The following is a 21,574-nucleotide window of genomic DNA, read 5'->3' as shown; positions in this document are numbered from 1 at the left end:
CATTATATCAATTGAAAATTTGGCAACAATCTTCATCCACTACAGACATATGTAGGATATAGTCAACTAATATCACTGCCAACTTTTTAATTTGATTGATTCCAAGCTAGGAGATTATACACCATTGATTTTTTTTTATTTTCTTTTTTCTTAATTAAATCTTCAACAATCCATTTTAGCACATGTTACCGTGGATTAAGTGAGATATTTGTCTGACAAATGTAATTGGCGATCTCCAACTTTAAGACAAAACAATACAAAATAAAAAGAGTGCGGAGATCCAACGCTGGTTGTGTTTACATCCTGACTTTAAGACCATTCTTTCCGTCTGCTGAGTTACAAGTAGAAAATTTGGCCATGGAACAACTAATAGTTAGGATATTCGTATTTTATGTTAATCTCACAACAGTCCGGTATTTTAAATAAAACAAATACGTCTTTAATCCCCACACTTAAATCCCTTTTTCTCGGCCGTGCGACAAACAAACAAACAACTAGTTAGCTATTGCCGTCAATAAGCTGTCCACTATCGGTTATTATTGAACACAAATGGAGGTTGGGTCAGTAGTTTTTTTTCTCAAGGTCATTAAAACCTTGTCTTTTGAGCAAATCAGTATGCGGGAGCTGGGTGGTCGAATGGTTGTGAGTCAAGTGTGGCGAGGTTTTGATTCACCGCTTGTCCCCGACAAGGAGTAAGGTCGTCTGTCCATTGAGCCTTATATTAGTCCCGAAATGACCTGGTTTATGTTGATCGAGTGCATGTTAAACCCCATCCTCTCTCTCTCTGTCTCTCTCTCTCTCTCTCTCTTTCTCTGTTAGTGAGACAATTTCTTACTCACTGAGTCACCACGGCTTCCAATGGAGACAACAATGGTTGCAGAACTGTCAAAACTTTATAACAAGTTTTTTTTTGTCCGTGTTTGTGAAGGCTTTACAACTATCTGAAACAACAACTGTTTTAGCCTTTAAAACAAATTCACCATATTTCTTTTGGTAAAATAACTACAACAGTTAGAATTGTTTCAATTTTTGGGAGGAAAAAAAATGTAAAAAATGCCCTTCGTAATGGTGAGCAAATATTGATTTAGACACAGTCTTAGTAAGTGTTTAAGATTTTCCGGTAATTCCGTGATGTTTTGCAAAGTTTTTCTCGTCGTTTGTTTAAGATTGTATCACAGACGTGATGTTTAATCGCTTCGTTAACTCGAGGAAAGATCGAATACATGACATTGTCAATAGTTATACTCAGCTGATTTCGACCCTTAAAGGTCAAACGGACATACTATCTTTCAAGTACGATACTTTAAGAAATAGAATGAAATTCTTTTAAAATAGTCAATTGAATGCTTTTATTGTATAAATTACAGACCTAGAAATAATAAGTTTAATTGATAAATGACCGACTCTACTGAACTAGTACCTGCCAATTTGAACCTTGTGCCTCACATGTAATTAAAGACAAATCCATGACAGATAAAATAACAGGCACCAAAGAAGTTATGTCTGTCAATGTATGAGACAGGTGGCTTCATGCCAGGCTTCATAATTTACAAGGGAGCCACAGTGGCTAAGTGAATAAGACGCTCGCTCGCTAACCTGGAGGTCACAGGTTTGATCCTTGCATTGGCCGAGAAAGTGAACCCAGATTTTCCAGCGTGGTTCCCCCTTGTCAGTGATGCAGGACGGACAGCCTGACAAGGACAGCTGTCTAGTCATTTGGATGGGAAGAAAAACTGAGGTCCCATGTACACATTGCCGTGCATGAAAAAGATCCCTTGGCAGATGGAATTTGATATCAGAGTAGGCTGTAGTGCCGCTGTCCTTGCAAAATTCCATCGTAGCACACTGTGTGGCGTATGCCCGTCTTTATTAGCCAGTCGGAGCAGAACAGTAGGTCATTAAACCCTATTTCAATTCCATTTACTGAATTAAAATCATTTGAGGTATTGTGAATTCCATGCAGAGTTAAATTAATCAGAGATTTGTTTAGTTTATTAAGTTCAGTATGATGAATTGAAATTTTTGCAATATTCAGTATTCTTTGCAAATGCTATGGTAAAAACAAGCAAGCATTACCACGATCTTAACCCAAAACCGCAAAAGTTGTCATCTGTTCATGTTAGTGCAAGAAAAAAGTTTTCAAATTTTTATTATTTCTGATAATTAATTCATGAGTTGTTGCCCTTGATCAGAGTGTAGTGTCTTGTACCTATAAAAGAATAGAAATACATAATAAATAATAAGAATAGCAATATTTATATTGCTCACCAATTCATCCCACTTGGGGATGCTCTAGGCTCATTAAAGCATTCACATAATGTTAATTATAGTGACTAAACAGCCAGGGCCCTGTTTCTCGAAATCTTAACTAAAGATAAAATCTAAATTTTAGTAGATACTTCAATTTTGATTGGCTAAGCACTAAAATCAATCTAATATTATCCAATCAAATTACTAGAATATGGATTTTATCTTAGTTAAAATTTCATGAAACAGGCCCCTGGTTTTCACACTCGATTTCTAAACTTTTCGGACAATTTAGCTGCCATGGGTTGTATGTTTCATTGCTTGGTCACTTATATTTTGTCATGTATATCATTCCAAATAAAATAAACATTATTTTGATTTTCAGGGAATTTATTCACGCAACAAAAGAAGATATGCTACATTTACAGACAAACGATTCCACAGCCTCCCAGGTAAAAACTTGTATTCTTTACTTGAAAATATTTGTGATAGGAATGCTGGAAGTTTTTTTTTTTTTACAAATCTGAAAACACCTGTTTCTTGCAAAATAATACATAATTGTTCATACAAAAAAATAATTATGGTTCTCAGATACCCAGGAGGCATGGTGGTTAACTAGCCTGTTCGATCCCTGCATTAGCTTTGAAAATTCAGGAACCCCCTCCTGCATTAGATTTATTTTAAGGATTGTCTAAGAACAAGAAATATTTTTTTTGTATGACCTTACAACCATTTATTATTAGGATCTATTTGAACCTCTTGATCGTTAGGTAACAACGTATTAGTCCAGTTCGGAGCAGAACAGTAGGACGTTAAACTCCATTTCATTTCCATCACCTGACAACTGCGTTGGTTATATAGTCATTAATATATTATATTTATCTGTTGCTAGGGGAAACTACATGAAATAGAGAAGGTATATTGTATATTTAGACTGGAATCGTGTTGTATTGTTCTCCATTCTACTAACTTTTACTATTTATCTTATATTTTTTTAGGTGTTTTGATTTTTTATTTGCATTATTGACCTTTTAGCACTGGGATTGCGTGAAACCGCTATAAACTACTCCTTCCCTCAACATCTCAAATCACCTGTGTCACTCAAATTGCTGGGAGGTGGTGGAATCTGAATGGTCTTAACATATAGCTTTAGATCATAAGGTCTGTCATTAAATCAAGTGGAGTGGTTCCGATTCCCAACTTATACATGACAAGGAATAGGGTTGCCTGTTCAACTTTGTGGAGTTTTTCTCTGTTCTCTGGTTCCCCCTCCCTCTGGTAAAATACCCTTTACACGATTATAAAAGTAACCTATTTCCTCCAATTTATTTAAGGGAAGCTGGAGTTGTCAGTATTTACATGTACCTAGTGCTAAAAGGTTAACAATTAATATCAGATAAAACTGGCAGTTTATTTCTTCACTTCTAAACACCATTGTTGTTTTTAGAAGTTTTATTAAATAAAGATAAGACTCCATGTTGTTTTGATATTAATTGTGATAATTTGTGCTTTTTGGTTTGGTCAATATGTTTAATGGTTTTGTTCAGTTAGGAGTTGGGTGCCTGATAGGCCTAACATTGATCTAACAATTAGCCTAACGATAAGCCTAACGATAGACCTAACGATAGGTTTAACGATAGGTTTAACGATTGGTTTAACAATTGGAGGAACGATTCGTTCAACAATTGATCTAACGATTGGTCCAACTATAGACCTAACGATCGGTCTAATGTTTGGCCTAACGTTTGGCCTAAAGATTGGGTTAAAAATGCATTATGTAAGATTTTGATAAGGAGCTTGTCTTTATTGCTATAACAGTTCAAATATAGATAATGCAAAATGAATAAATTGGAAATTTTATTTAAATTACTTTATTCTGAGCAAAGTTTTGATAAGATGTGGCATATATTATCATAACAGCGGTATTTCTTATTCCAGACTTAGCCTCGTTTTGCCATTTTTAAATTAAATCATTAAATGGCAATTGTGTTTTAATCCGTTTTAATCTCTGCCATCCGATGCTTGAGAGTTGATTATAGACAAGTCATGTGAATAAATAAATGTCAAACTAATAATTTATATAACATGTGAATAAATATCTTGATAAAATGTTTATATAACATTTGAAGCCAAAATAAGAACCTGCAATAGTCAGATTTAGCTCTTACATAATGCATCTTTAATGATTGGTCAAACGTTTTCCCTTGTTGGTGGTGCAGGTCCCTTATCCACATTGGTATGCACGGGAAAGATCCATTGGCAGTTGGAATTTTGGGAGTAGTCAATATACTGTTTCATTCAGTCACAAAGCGATAATTCAGACTGTCACCTTTCCTGATTGAACAAACCATGTAGATTACAGAATTCATGTAATGGTTGATATTTTTCTATCTCGTACCTTTTGATGTGATCAACGAAATGGTTAGCCCAGCATAAAATTGTTAAATGTTTGGTCAGCATGGAAATAAGGTTATTTTGTAGAAAGCAGGGACTATGTTTTGTTCTTTATGTAGTTGAAGCTTTATAAATATTTTGCATGGTACTTGCAAGGAGACTTGCCTTACATTTGTGTTCTTTCCATTATTTTTGTATGGCTACATTGAAATGTTGTAGTCTATTGTTGTCACACCCATTCGTTTGTCCGTAGTTTAGAGGCTAAATTTATACACAATGTTTATGTTTAAGAGACGAGAGGGTTTAATACAGGCTATGTTTTTTTCCCAATCCTTTTTCAGCTACTAATCTGAACGAAGTTTTGTTTATAAGAAAAAAAGAGATGAAGAATCCTATGGATTTTCCATGATTTCTCAGAAATTTTGCGGACTCTCTAAAGGCTTAACTTATTATCAGATTAACTGGACATTTACACTCTGTGCTTAAGTTCTTGAGCAGAAGATGTATATTTATTTATGATTCCAATAATAACTCTCAGAGTTATGGCCCTTGTTTTTTTTTTATACCATAGAAATTTTTTCTAAAAAAGAAAAATATTCTTACCCTTGCATGAACTTTACGCCTGTCTGGCTGACCAATAAAATAATATCTAGTTGCTTGTGTTAAAATAACTAAAGTATTATGTTGATCAAATATTAAAACCTGTTCTAGTCCAAGTGGCGTTGTTTCGATTCCCCGGTTGTACATTACAAGGAGAAGGGGTGCCTGTCCAACCTCATGAGTTTTCTCTGGGTCTTCCAGTTTCCTCCCACTGCAAAGGACCCCTATGTGCAAGCGATTTATTGAAATAAAACTGAACCATATGTTAGTCCCAAAATGGCCTAGTTTGTGTCTAGAGGACATTAAATGCCATTTCTCTCATTTGCTTTAGTTAATTGCCTTTAATGTTTTAGATTAATTTTTTAAAAGATTATAATTAGGTGAATGTTTGATTTTTTTAAGAATTATTTTATTATCTTGCAACCTTTATTTGTGTTGTAACTAAAATGCATGTTAATTTGTACTAATGCAGATAAATTTCTTTTGAAATGTTATCAGGAAATTATTAATTTCCAGAAAAATGATTTAAATTTAATTTCTGTTAACCCAGTCAGTTCTTACCTCCCTTAGGTCATTTCTCGGCCAGTCATATTTTTGAAACAGGATATGTTTCCATGGTAATCTTCTTGTTCTTCATCTTATCTTCCAATTTGAGTTTGGGCAATTGTGCATCAATTAATAGACTTTGAAGGATGGAAGCCTTGATGGCTCAGTGAGTTATGTGTTTGCTCATTAACCAGGATGTCGGAGGTTCAATCCTGTTGTTGGTAGGAAAGTTTCTCATATGTGGGCATTTCAAAGATCCCTTGGCAGTAGGAATTTGGAGAAGTGTCCAGGAAAATTTATGTGATAGCTCACTGCATGGACTTGGTCTGCCTTCATTAGCCTGGTTGGTGCAGAAACGTAGGATGTTAAACCCCATTTTATTTCCTACCTATAGTGATTGAACATTTTACCTAATGTTTCAGTTGATCTCAGGATAGTTTTAACGTTATTGGTCGATTTAGTTATTTAGTTGGTTATTTTGAGTTTGTTCTCTTCTGGAATTCTTTTTATCTTTTCTTTGTATATCATGATTATTTTAAAGTTAAATTTATCTTCAGACAAATTTTAATCTATCTAATTTCTCTTTTTGCTTATTTTTCAGCAAATTAAATCAGCCGAACGATATTTAAAGAAATTAGAATTCCATTTAGCTAAGGTGAGTAGATGATTTGAACGAAACAATAAATTGCGTTGATAAATGAGAGATTGATTGTTAGAAGACCCTAGCACTGCCGATGGGGAATCACTCCAGACGTAATCATAGAAAACCCCAGCACTGCCGACGGGGAATCATTCCAGACGTAATCGTATCTCAACTATTACACCTTTTCTCAATTCAGCAATACCCATTTAATACCACTCTCGCTATAAATACTAATCCCATATTAATTAATATAGAGGGTTTGGGATGGCCTAGTGGTCTAGGCCTAGTGGTCTAGAGTGCTGCACTTCGAGCTCTAGGTGGTCGGTTATCTCTGGCTTGTGGTCGTGGTTTTGATCCCTGGTGTGGCTTGGAGACAGGGGGGGCCTTCTCAACAATAGGAAAGACCCCCCACATGTGTGCTAAGATAATAAAAATAAGAAAGTTTGTGTACGATATCTCCGTTGGTGGAAGCAGACATTAAACACTAATAGAAAAAAGGTTAATATATGATAGATACCTAATTATGTGACGATTGACTGAGCATGGATTGAAACACATGGATGACATGAAAAATAAACAAAGCTTAGAAAACATTTTGTGAACCCCCCCCCCCCCAAACCCCATCACCACAGCAAAATAGAATCATCCCAAGAAAAAATGTACCGTCGAAAAACTATATTTTTATTGGAATTGGCAGAAATAGCGGTTGACATTGTGAGCATTGTTAGTCTTAGTAGCCAAGACCTGGGCACAGGAACTGGAGATACCTGATTGATTTCTATCTAGTAGAAACTGTTTATTTAATTGAAATCTTAATTCTTTTATTAACAGGTTGATGAGTTATATGATTGTTATTTGGTTCATCAACAACTACGAGAAGGTAAGTGCCTTGGCTAAATTCTCCTACACCAACTTCTCCCTTCCCCCCAACCTTCATGAATAAAAATGCCTTGTTTTAGTCTTTATGACCCTAATGAATAATTTCTCACATTCTTTAGTCAATATATTTAAAATAAAGAGCCTAGTGTCATGGTTGACTTGGTTGAGTTCTGACTTCTCGATTAAAGATGCATCATGTAAGCACTAAATCTGTCTATTCCATGTCTTTATTCTGGCTTTAAATATTATTAAATATTATTTAAACATTTACTAACATGACAAGCCTATAATCAACCCTCTGAGCCATCAGATTGCTCTAATTTGAAGTAGATAAGAACATGGTAGACATTTAACATTTTTTTCGAGAAAGTCTATAGTCTTGATTATCAAGTAGACAATACTCCTAACTTCTCACAGATTAAAGTAATTTGACTGAAATTTTCAATATATTCATTTAGTATTATATATTATTAACGAGATAGTAGATAGTCTTGATTATCAATTACCAAACTCTCCCAACATCGCATGGATTAAAGTAATTTGACTGAAATTTTCAATATATTCATTTTTTATTATCTATTTTTAAACTATTATAACAAGAATGACCAGCTATTTATCTAAATCATACATAATGTATCTTAAGATAAAATAAATCTACAATACGAATTAAGACTCCAGGTGGGTTTTTTTTATCTTGGTGTAATTTGTTCATCTACTTGAAGATAAATATTGACAGGTAACTCTTGTTGCCCCGGTGACCTATATATCGTCAGTTAATTGGACTCAAAGAATGAATTAAATGTTAACTTTATCTCCAAATCAAATACAAAGCTTGTGAAAACTTATTTACACTCTTCAGACAAACATGTATAGATTTACTACAAATAATTAATTGGTCCGGCCTCGTTCGGCACATGGTGAGACATTAACATTCGCTACCCACTTGACTGTACTTGTCTTACTGATTGTCATGTGGAAAATATCAAAAATTTTCATGGTTTAATCCATGCTAAATAATTAATTGGTCCGGCCTCGTTTGGAACATGGTGAGATATTAACATGTGCTCCCTACTTGACTGTACATGTCTTACTTATCATTATTTGGAAAATATAACGATTTTCATGGTTTAATCCATGCTAAATAATTAATTGGTCTGGCCTCGTTTGAAGCATGGTGAGATATTAACATGTGCTCCTTACTTGACTGTCGTCATTTGGAAAAAATAAAAAAATTTCATGCTTTAATCCATACTAAATAATTAATTGGACCGGCCTCATTTGGAACATAGTGAGACATTAACATGTGCTCCCTACTTGAATGTCTTACTTATTGTCATGTGGAAAATATAATAATTTTCATGGTTTAATCCATGCTAAATATGTACTCAGATTGATTATTTAATTAAGAACATAAAATAAATATAACAACGGTAGATGATCTCCTGACTTGGTTTAAATCGGACAATAAAGAGGCCCTTCAAAAGATTTCAGTGAAAGTTGTCATAAGTGGCTCTGACTTGTTTTGACTATATCTTCTATATCAACTGACTTGTTTTGACTATATCTTCTATATCAACTGACTTGTTTTGACCCTATCCTATATATCAACTGACTTGTTTTGACTATATATTGACTGCAGTGGATGACAATGTTTATCATGTCTTTATAACTATTGTAGTTTGCAATAAAAGTAAATTGGAGAGCCGCTGTCTGGGCAAAATGTCCCTAATAACTCACTGTATGGCATATGCCTGTCTTAATTCGTCCACTTGATAAAGTAATGTGTACATCGTTAAACCACATTGTGATTCTCAAGAATAAATGTAAATATTAATAATTCTGTTTTTCTGACTTCAGGTGCTCGTACGATGGCGAGAGCTTTCACCACATCACCTGGACACCGTAAAGATTCTATAACTAATGTTAAATACGGCTATAAAGAATGCTCACAGGTTGGTTTAATTATTATTTGTGTTTATCTATCTCTCTGAATGTTTTATGAAACGTGTACACATTGGCATGCACGTAAAAGATCCCTTGACAGTTGAAATTCGATATAAGAGTAAACTTTTTAGTACCGCTATCCGGGCAGAATTTCCCTCATAGCACATTGTATGGCATATTCCCATCTTCAATAGCTCAGTCGAAGCAGAACAGTTGGACGTTAAACCCCATTTCATTTCGTATTGTAAAATATTCAGTTCGTCACATCTTTATAAGTACAGAACTGATATTTAATTAATTTCAACAGGTGCTAAATCTCACAAATGACAATCAGAATGTACTAAGAGAATAGTAGGCCACATAAAAGACCATGGATAATGTTCGTAATTGTTATTATATTTAAAAATTACACTTTTCAAATCGATGCGTTGACGTCCATTTTGTTTAAAAGCTTTGTGACCTGATGTACAACAGGTGTAAACATTATTTTGTTTATATTTTCAGACATTATGTGCTATAGAAGCTCAGCTAGAGAATATGTTAGGCACATTCCATTGTAAATTAAAAGGTAAATAATACATCTTTCCTCCTGTTCCATAGTTTTCATTGTTTGAATGTCATAGATTCATTTAAACTTAAACTAGAGTACTTTAAGTATGCAGGGTTTTCGTTGGTGATTTTCCGACGTGGTTTCCCCTTGTCAGTGGTGCAGAACGGAGGGCCTGACAAGGACAGCTGTCTAGTCCTTCAGATGAGACGAAAAACCGAGGTCCCGTGTATACATTGGAATGCACGTAAAAGATCCCTTGGCAGTTGGAATTCGATATAAGAGTAGGCGATAGTGCCGCTGCCTGGGCAAAATTTCCCTCATAGCACACTGTATGGCGTATGCCCGTCTTCATTAGCCCAGTATAGGAGCAGAACAGTAGGACATTAAACCCCATTTCATTTCATTTCATTTCGGTTTTCGTTGGTTGACTGGTTCAGTGATAAGACATTATCTCACTAACTTGGAGGTCGTCTTGTGTTCCATCCCAGAGTAGATGCACCATGTTCATTGTTTGACTGGCTCAGTGAGTAAGATGTTGGCTCACTAACCTGAAAGTCCTGTGTTCGATCCCTGAGTAGATGCACCATTTTCATTGTTTGACTGATTCGATGGATAAGACATTAACTCAATAACCTGAAATTCCTGTGTTCCATCCCTGTGTTGATCGAGCGAGTTCATCAGGATTTTCCGGCGTTTTCTTTGAGCCAATGAAAAGGCCACATTTTTAAAATATGTAAGTTTAAGATTTATTGACATAGGACTGTGTGGGGCCGAGAAGAACCTTGAGATTTGCCTAGTTGTTCGGATGGGACTAAAATCCAATGTCCATCCATGCACACACTCGGATGCACAAATTTCTTTTTTTTTTAAAATCTAGAGTTCTTTATTATTACTTTTGAATATTTAAACTAAAATTGTTTTGTTTTTGTTTGAATCTAGGTATGGCTGGTTTTGCGAGATTATGTCCGGGAGATGTATTTGAAGTGACAATACGCCATGGACCCCAAAAATGGAAGACAAAAGGACGTATTGAGAAAAATAATACCCAGAAATGGGACATGCCCGAATTTACCTTTAAAGCATTAGTCGGTGATGTACTCAGCATTAAAGTAAGTTTTTTTTATTAATAAACATATTTCTTTATTTGGATCAAGTCGTATAAAGAGTTACCTAACCTGAAGTGTCCATGTAAAAGTTTTGGCTATTTGTAAAGTCAAAGGGATCTATCTACAAGAGATCCATGTGGATAATATTCAGTATGAAATTGTTGGTATTCTCATGATGAATTTCAGTAGTTTATATTAGAATCATATTAATAGGCAGGAGATCATTTGGCTATGGGGAGTAAATGCAGATTGACAGGGCGTGGAGATTTCTGTTATTCAGCAGTGTCTAGTCATTTGGATGGGATGAAAACAGAGGACCTGTGTACACATTGGATGGGATGAAAACAGAGGACCTGTGTACACAGTTGGATGGGATGAAAACAGAGGTCCTGTTTACACATTGGATGGGATGAAAACAGAAGTCCTGTGTACACAGTTGGAATTCCATTGTTGTCCAGGCAAAATTTCCCTCATAGCACACTGTATGGCCTTCAGAAAAGTAGGACGTTAAACCCTCATTTCTTTCATAAATTCTGTTATTCAGATTTAGCACGTATCCTACATCGTAATGACCATAAATTTATTCATTTAAAATTTCATTTTCTATCTGTAGGCCCTGGAATCACGTAGTTTTAAAAGTGTTTTATTAGGCCAGAAGAATTGTGAGGTGAAAGATTTATTCTCGGCTAATCCACAGTTAATGACCATTAGTATCAACTTTAACGGTTCTCTTAAACTCAGCATTGTTATCACATGGAAGTAAGTCTATCTTTATATTATTTATAGGACCGGGGGCCTGGTAAGGGACAATGTATAGTTGTTCGCATAGGACGAAAAACTGAGGTCCTGTATACAGGATTGGATAGCATGAAAAATATCAGTGGTGTACATGAAAAGCATCCAAAAAACAAAACAATTGGAAATATATGAAAAGTTTGTAAAAATACCACTATCTGGGCAAAGTTCTCCTCTCTGGCATTGCAAATGCAAATTTAGAAAACAACTATATTAGTCTTGAAATAACTGAAGCATTTAGTTGAAGAGAAGTTGAATTCCATTCGATTCCTTTATTGTTGTGTTTGTATTTTCTATACTCTATAGATCAGTTGTCCTGTTAAATTTCATTTCGATGTTAAATTTTGTTTCAGTCCTTTGGAAGGTATGGATGAAAGTATAACCTTTTTTGAAGCACCAACCCGATCAGCTACAACACCTCGTCGACGCCCAGTATCTGTTGTAGCATTAAACGGACAGTATGTAAGTATCAGGGGGAGAGGGTTGTCAAACAGTAAGGGCACCTGCCAGGGGCATAACGTGCTGGGCTGATGAGGAAAACTTAAAAAAATCATATATCACATGGTCACAACAAACAGATGTTCATTGTTATCAATAGAGTGAACCAGGATAGTTTCGTCATTTCTAGGGAGCCACATTGGATAAGTGAGTAAGACGCTGGCTCGCTAGCCTGGGGTCGTGGGTTTGATCCCGGTGTTGGCTGTGAAAGTCCATCGTGATTTTTCGGCGTGGTTTCCTCTTGTCAGTGGTGAAGGACAGAGATCCCATATATACATTGGGGTGCACGTAAAAGATTCATTGGCAGGTGGAATTCAATATAAGAGTAGGGCGTACTCTTGTGCTGTGATTTTAGTAACTAGCCAATACTAAAATATTTCAGTTTTAAGTTTTCACAAATAAGACCCCGAGAATAAGGAAATTAGTCTTGTGCATTTTGAATTTTGAAATATTTCGTTTATAAATCTCAATCTAATATTTGTTTGTTTTTTTTGTATTTTTCAGTCAAATAGTTATTCTGATTTAGGCCACGAGAGACGATACTCAAGTCCAATACATATGTTGAGATCAAAAGAAGATTTTTCTGTGTTCGGGTCATCAACATCACTTCCTGTAGTTCGTGGAGGCTACGATTCCCCCTCGTATCACTCCCCGTTATTACGAGTGAAAGAAAACACGGTTTATTCAAGTTCAGATGAATCCCATAGTTCCCTTATTTCACAGACTGTGCTAGGTAGTGGAGCGCTGTCTCCCCCTATAGTTCCACAGACACGTTTCCCGGGTGTTTTCTCACAGACTTTAGTGACTCGTGATGAACCGACGCATGTGGAAGAAGCTTTAGTTAATTTAACGACTTCCATGGAAGATTTTCTCGGACAATATCCAGAGTTACAATACTTGGAAGAAGTGGTTGTATCTTTAGAACAGTTTCTAAGAGTAAGCATATTATTAATCTTGACTGGGGTTTTTGTTCTTTTTTCTGATGAGCCGCGGGGGCTCGATGAGTAAGATGCTGGCTCACTAACCAGGATGTCCGGAGTTCGATCCCGGTGTTGACCGAGAAGTCCCTATGGATTTCTCAGCTTTATACAATATATGAATCAGTAATTGGTGTGAGCTTTAGTAATGTGACATAAAAATTACCACATGTTAGTCTCAGGATCAAATGACATAAATAAATAAAAGTGTTGACATTAAAGTCTCATTGCTTTATTTTAGTTTACTATAAAATGAGCCCCATGCTGTTATTATATAGTAAACTAATATTAGCGAAACTAGCAACATAAATAAAAGTGTTGACTTTAAAGTCTCATTGCTTATTTTAGTTTACTATAAAATGAGCCCCATGCAGTTATTATATAGTAAACTAATATTAGTGAAATTTGAGAGATGAATGAAGTAGATTTCTGTGAAGATATCAAAATGATATGGCCCTTGATCACTTCAAAAAATCTTTTGGACGCTCTAGAGGCCAAAGTTGTCATCTGATTGACTTCAGATTGATACACAGAGTTTAAGATCTTGAGACAAACAATTTTTATGACTTGAACAGCTAAATCCATGATATTAAAAGTTTCGTATACTAAACATTAGCATGGGACAGAACTTTATAAAAACCAAACAAATTCTAATGGTTTTGTGATAATTACTTAATGAGTTGTTACTCTTAATCAGATTTTAGTGTATTATAAATGTTTCATTACCGAAAAAAGTAAAAATATGCGACAACACTTGTTGAATCCCCAGACGATTTAGCTGCTGTGGGCGTATGTTTTGTTGCTGGGCAACCTATCTTTATTAAACCTGGGAATAGGCACAAATTCAGGCAGAATGATAAAACTTGGTGTATAGTTTCATTACATAAATACAATTATTATTGGGTGAATTCCTCAGACTAAGAGTGGATACTCAATTTGATTGGTCGAAGCTTAGGGACATAATAACTGTGTTAACAAATGTCCGTCACAAAGTTCAAAATATCACATACCTGTTCAGTAGTGCCTGATATTAAGTCAGATAAAACCCAACCTGATTAAAATACAGATCTATATTTCGTTACGTTTTTTTTTATACTTTCGATGGCCTCTACTACACGAAGATGTAACTGGTTGTAGTGGAAGGTCATACCAGCGCCTTTTGACCCTATGATGTCAGTCATTTGATTAACCAATCACCGTTGATGTTTCTAGTGGGTTACCCACAGTTCTGTTCACCTCAAGTCTAAATCTCGCCGTATCAGACTGTTTCATTGACAACTCTTCCAGATCCTAGTGTAGTAAAGACAAATAAAACGAAATTTTGAACTATAAAAACAAAACGAAATAGGATCTGTGTTTTAATCAGATTGGATAAAACGGTTATATTCAGATGTGTTTTTTAATGTTTTTAAATGTTTTTATATTATTAGAAACGATCCCGATGTAGTTCTAGATCTTCCAGTATTAGTGTATCAATAGAAAGTGCTCTCGAAGCTTTCGACTTTCTAAACACAGAAGAATCGGTCGAAGATTTAGACCACTCACCTGAGTAAGTTACTTATTTTCTGAATGGGGGGTTGGATGGCTGAATGGTTAGTAAGTGTGCACTATATCATAAAGTCTGTCATTGAGTCAACAGGCGTGGTTTCGATTCCCCGGTTGTATGTGACAAGGAGTAGGGTAGCCTGTCCAACCTTGTGGGTTTTCTCTGGGTCCTCCGGTTTCCACCCACTGCTAAAGACCCCTACGTGCATGAGAATTATAGAAATAAAATTGAACGATGTGTTAGTCCAAAAATGACCTAGTTTGTGTCGAGTGGACGTTAAACCCCATTTCTCTCTGTATATATGTAAATATTTCTAATCCACAGAGAAAGTCGTACATCAAGTATTGATAATATATTAGTTAGTCCCGAATCTACGGCAAAAACTGGAGATTCTGGTATCGAGTCCCTTGCAAAACGATTGAGTGAAGATACGCAACTTGGATCAAGTCTTGGGTCTAGTCCAGTGCCACCATCTACTGGTAATGAACAGGTGGACCACGCCCTCTTGTTTCATCTTAACTACTGTGATAGATTATTAGAGGTAAGATTTCTTTAACCTTTTGACCTTTTGATCCTTGACCTATTAGGCTTAACTCATTATTTGTGGAGTGGACAGAAAACAAGATAGTGCAACAAGCTTAAGGCTCTACATCCCGGGGGAAGAGTCATAGGCATAGATATCTGGTTGGTTTGGAAGTGACGGTATATTTGTGGGTGGAGGATTGTGGCAAGACAATTCCTAGCCCTGTGAAAATATAGTTCTAAAGAAGTGTTAGATTGGTGGGAGGACTTGACGTCCTACTGTCAGACTCTAATAGATCGCAGCTAGGATGACCAGACTGCACCTGCATGTCATAACCCCAGAGTTCAATATCATCCTAGGTAGAAGCATACACCAAAGATACCTTGGCAGGCAATCTAATTAAAATACAGATCTATATTTTGTTTTGGTTTTTTTTATACTTTTGATGGCCTACACTACATGAAGATTTGATTGGTTGTAGTGATAGGTTGCATCAAAGGTCATATGAGTGGCTTTTGACCCTATGGTGTCAGATATTGATTAATCAATCAGCGTTGGCGTTTCTAGTGGTTTACTCACATTTCTGTGCCCCTCACACCAAAAAATCTCTGTAACAGACCGTTTCATTGGTTAATCCCTCACATCATCCAGAACGCGTGTTATATAACAACTCTTCCAGATCCTAGTGTAGTAAAGACAAGTAAAACAAAATTTTGAACTATAAAAAAAATGAAATGAAAGATGATCTGTGTTTTAATCAGATTGCTTGGCAGATGGAAATTGAAACAAGAGTAGGCTGTAGTGCCGCTGTCGTGGCCAAATTTCTGTCATAAATTGTATGGTACATGCCCAGCTTCCCAGTCAGATATGTGTCAAATGATGCAGGCTTGTATTTTAAATGTTTAAATGTAGTTATATCACTAACATCATGTTGTCTGTGTTGTAATAATGTATTGTTTGTTCTGTCTGTTTTATCTATTACATGTCTTCCAATGGTATTTGTTTTCAGAGTTTGGGTAATTTTGGCCCTCTAAAATGTCGGGAGTTTTATGCATTGGACAAGTTGAAAACTCAGTCAGGAATTATAGCAGCATTATTAAAAATAGCCAGAGCTGGACCAAATGTTGACCTTCATCCCAGTAAGTTCCAGTTTCTACACTCAATCATTTTTATACATCTATATTGATAATGAGGTCATATATTGGTTTCAAGGGATTGTGTGGCCGAATGGTTTACATCATGCGCTTAAGATCATAATGTCTGTCATTGAGCCTGGTGGCGTGGTAGGAGCCACGGTGGCTAAGTGAGTGAGACACTGGCTCGATAGCCTGGAGGTTGCAGGTTCGATACCAGTGTTGGCCGGTAAAGTTCATCAGGATTTTCCAGCATGACAAAGACACCTCTCTAGTCGTTTGGATGGGACGAAAAACCAGAGTCCTGTTTTCACATTGGCGTGCACTTACAAGATCCCTTGGCAGTTGGAATTTGGTATAAGAGTAGGGCGAGCGCCACTGTCTGGAGCATTAATCTCATGGGTTTTTCGGATCCTTCGGTTTCCTCCTACTACTAATAATTTTTATTGTGTATTGTTTTATTGCCTGGCAAACCATGTTTTCCATTTACTGACATGCATGTTCTACTTCTATCAACTGTTATTTTATTCGATTTCAGTAATGGCGGAACTAACAGACGACAAATCAATAAAAGAATTCTGGGTAATGTGTGTGGATCAGAATTTGTTGTTTTTACATCCAGAGAAATTAGTTTATATGATGGAACAGAAGTTTGGTCAACGTCTACAAGATGCAGCCAATATATCACCTACTAGAGGTATAATTACATACAATAAGTTTACGTCTTTATTTTGATGGCTCAATGAGTAAGGCGCTGGCTTGCTAACCTGCTGTCCATGAGGTCACTAATGCATGTTTGTGTGCTCATAAAGGAACCTTTGACATTGGAATTTTGAATGGGGGGAAGGTGGGGCTTTAGATTATAAGGCCTGTCATTGAGTCGAGTGATGTGGTTTTGATTCAATGGGTGGGGTTTGGGGTGGATGGCCGATAGCTTAGCACATGCGCGCTGTATCATAAGGTCTGTCATTGAGTCAACTGTCATGGTTTCGATTCTCCGGGTTGTACGTGACAATTAGTAGGGTCGCATGTCCAACCTTGTGGGTTTTCTCCGGGTCTTTCTGATCCCTCCCACTGCTAAAGACTCCTACGCGCAAGCAAATTATTGAAATAAAATTGAACCATGTGTTAGTACCGAAATGACATGGTTTGTGTCGAGTGGAGGTTACACCTCTCTCTCTCTCTCTGATTTATTTGTGTTGTTGTCCTCCTGAACTTATAATCTGTGTTTTGTTTTATTCCAGCATTTTGGCATGTGATGTCGAAGATTTTAGATATACCAACGTATCAACCAGAGAAACTAAAATCATCACACATCGTTACTCTACATCAGTTTATGTCTTATTTTACTTCCGCGGGTGGATTACAAAAACTTGATGATGTCACTCACGATAGTAAGTTATAATTACTTGATTAGTTCATATTGTAAGATAAACAGACATTGTATTGTTTCTGACAAGGACAGCTGGCTAGTCATTTGGATGGGACGAAAAATCAAGGTCCAGCATGCACGTAAAAGATCCAGTGATAGTTGGAATTTGATATAAGAGTAGACCGTAGTGCCGCTGTCCGGGCAAAGTTTCCCTCATAGCACACTGTATGGTGAATGCCCGTCTTCATTAGCCCAGTATAGGAGCTGAACAGTAAGACGTTAAACCCCCATTTCATTTCATTTGTATTGTTTCTAACCAAATTTCAACTGCATCAACCATTTTTCTGCGAATATTTTCAACACTAGCTTCGACTGAGGTAGGGATAGTGCCCATACGACTGACAAAGACATGACTTGTTTGTTCAGGCTGTAGAAACGAGCTTCATCCATTGTACATATTGGTGTGCACTTAAACAAAGCCCTTTACAGTTAGAAAATACTATCTAGGCATAACACAAATGACCAAAGTAAATAAGAATAGCTGTTTGTATTGTGTTAGTGAGATGTTAAATCCTATTCCTGTCTTGAACCAATATAGAAAATTGAGAAACAAAATTTCTGTTATTGTAAAATTTTAATGAGCACATCCACCAGCAGTTAACTGAGACAAATTGTGTTGACTATATCCTATCAGTTGTCTGCAGTGGATAGTGACTGTTGACAAAGATCCAATCTGTTGTCTGCAGTGGATGGTGACTGTTGACAAAGGTTAAATTCATATCTTTATAAATACTGAAAGGAATTGAACCAGTTTTAGGGCTGATATTGCTTTTAGAGATTCAACTTTCACAATATTGTAGTTTGCTCAATCCATTACATGACAATCAGAAACTTTAAAGATGCATTATTCAAGACCTGAATTTGCCGATTACAGGTTTTTGTTTTGACTTAAAATATTATATAAACTATAATTAGACATTTATTAACATGACAATATAATCAACTCTCTAGAACATCGGATGATCGAGATTTAAACACAATTGCCATTTAATAATTTAATTTAAAAAAATGATGAATCGACGTTTGATCTTGATTAACAAGTACCATTGCTATGGTGATAAACAATCTATGCTACAACTTGTCAAAATTTCAAACAGTCATAACTTCGCTCAGCATAAAGTAATTTGAATGAAATTTTCAATATATTAATTTTCGCATTATCTATTTTTGAAATATTATAGTGAGAACAGCCAGCTCTTTATCTAAATCTTACATAATGCATCTTTAATTAAGACTGATCATTCAAACTATAGATTCAAATATTGTAGTCTGCACAGGATTAAAAAATTTCTGAAATGACGACTAGTGACTTTAATTTGATTATTTTATTTTATATTTTAGTTGCGTTGACTGATAGATTATGTTCAGGTAATCCAGATATCGTAATTAAATCAATATTAACACAACGAGAAGAGTTACCTTCCCCTCTTTGTCTCAAAGTTATTGGGTCGCTACTATGTGGCGGCGTCAACAAGGAAATCCAACAGTCTGCAGGTAAGACATAAACTGGTTTTGTTTTCTCAGAAATATGGGTATTGTCTTGTCACACATGAACAGCATCTTGTCTTGTCCATCGGATGGTACAAAAAACCTGAGGTCCTGTGTATACATGAACGTTCAATCGTGCCTGTTTCTCCATTTGAATTTCGAAAATTGCTGAAAATAATTTATTTTAAAAAGACCGAAAATACCTACAAGTCCATTAACTAGACTATTTGTGGTTCTGCTGAGGATGTTCTATTTATAGATGAATAAGGGGATCACGTGGCTAAGTGGGTAAGACGTTGGCTTGCTAGCCTGGAGGTCGGGTGTTCGATCCCTGGCCGAGAAAGTTCATCCAGATTTTCCGGCGTGGTTCTCCCTTGTCAGGGATGGAGGACGGAGTGGCTGACAAGGAAAGCTATCTAGTCGTTCGGATGGGATGAAAAACCGAGGCCCCGTGTACACATTGGCATGCACGTAAAATATCCCTTGACAGTTGGAATTCGATACAAGAGTAGGCCGTAGTGCCGCTGTCCGGGCAAAATTTCCCTCATAGCACACTGTATGGCGTATGCCCGTCTTCATTAGCCCAGTTCGGAGCAAAACAGTAGGACGTTAAACCCCATTTCATTTCATTTCATTTTGATAGATGAATAAATACCACAATTGTATTAATGAGTTGTATTGATGGGTTGTATTAATGGGTCATATTGATGGGTTGTATTAATGGGTCGTATTGATGGGTTGTATTAATTGTTTGTATTCATAGGTTGTATTGATGGGTTGTGTTAATGGGTTTATTTAACTTTGTTATTTCAGCATCTTACCTTAAACTAGTCAGTAAAAATAAACAAACACGTGATAAGGTGAGTTATTTCAGTTGATTTGTTCATTGTTAACAGGGGGGTGGGGTGGTTTAACGGTGCATATGAAATCACAATTTTTGTCATAGAGTCAAGTGATGTGGTTTTCGATTCCCTTGCTTGTATGTAACAAGGAGTAGGGTCGTCTGTCCAACCTCGTGGGTCTTCTACCACTGCTTAAGACCCCTACGTGCAAGCAGATTGTTGAAATAAAATTGAACCAAATGTTAGTCCCAAAATGACCTAGTTTGTGTCAAAGGGACGTTAAACCCCATTTCGGGAGGGGGGGGGGATAGGCACTTTGTTCACTGTAAGGAACAATTTATTCAAAAGAATTCAAAATTTTCACAAACACCACTGTAAAAAAGTTGTTCACATAAAAATGAAACTGATAGCTTTATGAGAGGAGTCTCGAACAGCTACCTGACACTATATATAGATTCCCAATTGTAACAAATGTTTTCTCTGTTGATTGATAATGGCCATGTTGTTTATGTGTGTTAACAGTAATAATGTTTGTGTATTTTCAGGCTATGATTGTATTTGTTGAAGGTTTAGAAGACATGTTACCAGACGTACGAGCTGGATCTTGTATGGCTCTATCTGTTATCGAGGTTCGTTATAATATTTATAGTTTAACAAATCTGTCTGTCTTAAACTTGGTGCAGAATGATGGAGCAATTTCAGTTCCTATTTTAATAGCCATTTCAAGTCTTTATGATTGTATTTTGAATTGAGGTCATGATTTTAAATAAATTTTAAAAGAAACATAGTGCAACCAAATTTTGATAGGTGGAAAAACGTTAGTAGTGTGGTTTGACTTTGCCGTGCCCTTGCTATTTTGTAGACAATGACAATGTCAACGACTTGGAGACATATTTTCTTCAACACAGCAGCAATAATGAATCACTGCATATTTCGACTGACCAACAGACCTATTATTTTACCTGAAAATAACCAAAGCCTAAAATATATTAACCTTGTGGGTTTTCTCTGGGACCTCCCATTGCTAAAGACCCCTATGCACAAGCGAATTATTGAAATAAAATTAAACCATATGTTAGTGCTGTGTCGAGTGGATGTTAAACCCCATTCCTCTCTCTCCCATCAGTTTGTCCTGCTTGGAAGAGTTATCTGTTGTGTGTATGTTTGGTTACCTAGCAACCTATGTTTTATATTACAGGCTGTTGAGTGTACAGATCAGTTGGTATTTGTCTGTCAATCAGATGATTCCACAACAGTCAGACGTAAAGCTAAAGATGCCTTGTTTTCACTAGGTACGTTTTACTTCATTTTCACAATTTTGAAATACTATCTAATAGTACTAACCAGCCGACAAAAACAAAAAACACAACGGATATTACAAGTAATAAAAATCAAAAGTATATATCAAATCAAGTGAATAAATTTGGGGGC

The 21,574-nt window shown here is 36.1% G+C and overlaps 1 protein-coding gene across 8 annotated transcripts in view; it reads left to right on the top strand.

Annotated features, from left to right (window-relative positions):
- LOC126823326 (rho family-interacting cell polarization regulator 2) overlaps positions 1 to 21,574 on the top strand; it is a 106,472-nt gene that overhangs the window by 80,425 nt on the left and 4,473 nt on the right. For 7 of the 8 annotated variants that reach the window (XM_050552098.2, XM_050552096.2, XM_050552091.2 and 4 more), the window contains 19 exons: positions 2,633 to 2,699; positions 3,140 to 3,163; positions 6,389 to 6,442; positions 7,262 to 7,310; positions 9,167 to 9,261; positions 9,758 to 9,821; positions 10,743 to 10,912; positions 11,523 to 11,668; positions 12,058 to 12,166; positions 12,707 to 13,138; positions 14,610 to 14,728; positions 15,050 to 15,266; positions 16,258 to 16,387; positions 16,920 to 17,078; positions 17,626 to 17,775; positions 19,155 to 19,307; positions 20,115 to 20,161; positions 20,689 to 20,772; positions 21,342 to 21,435. In XM_050552098.2, coding sequence (XP_050408055.1) covers positions 2,633 to 2,699; positions 3,140 to 3,163; positions 6,389 to 6,442; positions 7,262 to 7,310; positions 9,167 to 9,261; positions 9,758 to 9,821; positions 10,743 to 10,912; positions 11,523 to 11,668; positions 12,058 to 12,166; positions 12,707 to 13,138; positions 14,610 to 14,728; positions 15,050 to 15,266; positions 16,258 to 16,387; positions 16,920 to 17,078; positions 17,626 to 17,775; positions 19,155 to 19,307; positions 20,115 to 20,161; positions 20,689 to 20,772; positions 21,342 to 21,435 — 2,363 coding nt within the window. The remainder of the gene's footprint in view (positions 1 to 2,632; positions 2,700 to 3,139; positions 3,164 to 6,388; positions 6,443 to 7,261; positions 7,311 to 9,166; positions 9,262 to 9,757; positions 9,822 to 10,742; positions 10,913 to 11,522; positions 11,669 to 12,057; positions 12,167 to 12,706; positions 13,139 to 14,609; positions 14,729 to 15,049; positions 15,267 to 16,257; positions 16,388 to 16,919; positions 17,079 to 17,625; positions 17,776 to 19,154; positions 19,308 to 20,114; positions 20,162 to 20,688; positions 20,773 to 21,341; positions 21,436 to 21,574) is intronic. The other variant, XM_050552092.2, reaches the window with a different exon arrangement.

The sequence above is a fragment of the Patella vulgata genome, chromosome 6 (assembly GCF_932274485.2).
Source record: "Patella vulgata chromosome 6, xgPatVulg1.2, whole genome shotgun sequence".
Taxonomy (NCBI): Eukaryota; Metazoa; Mollusca; class Gastropoda; family Patellidae; genus Patella; species Patella vulgata.
This window is presented reverse-complemented; position numbering and strand designations above follow the sequence as displayed.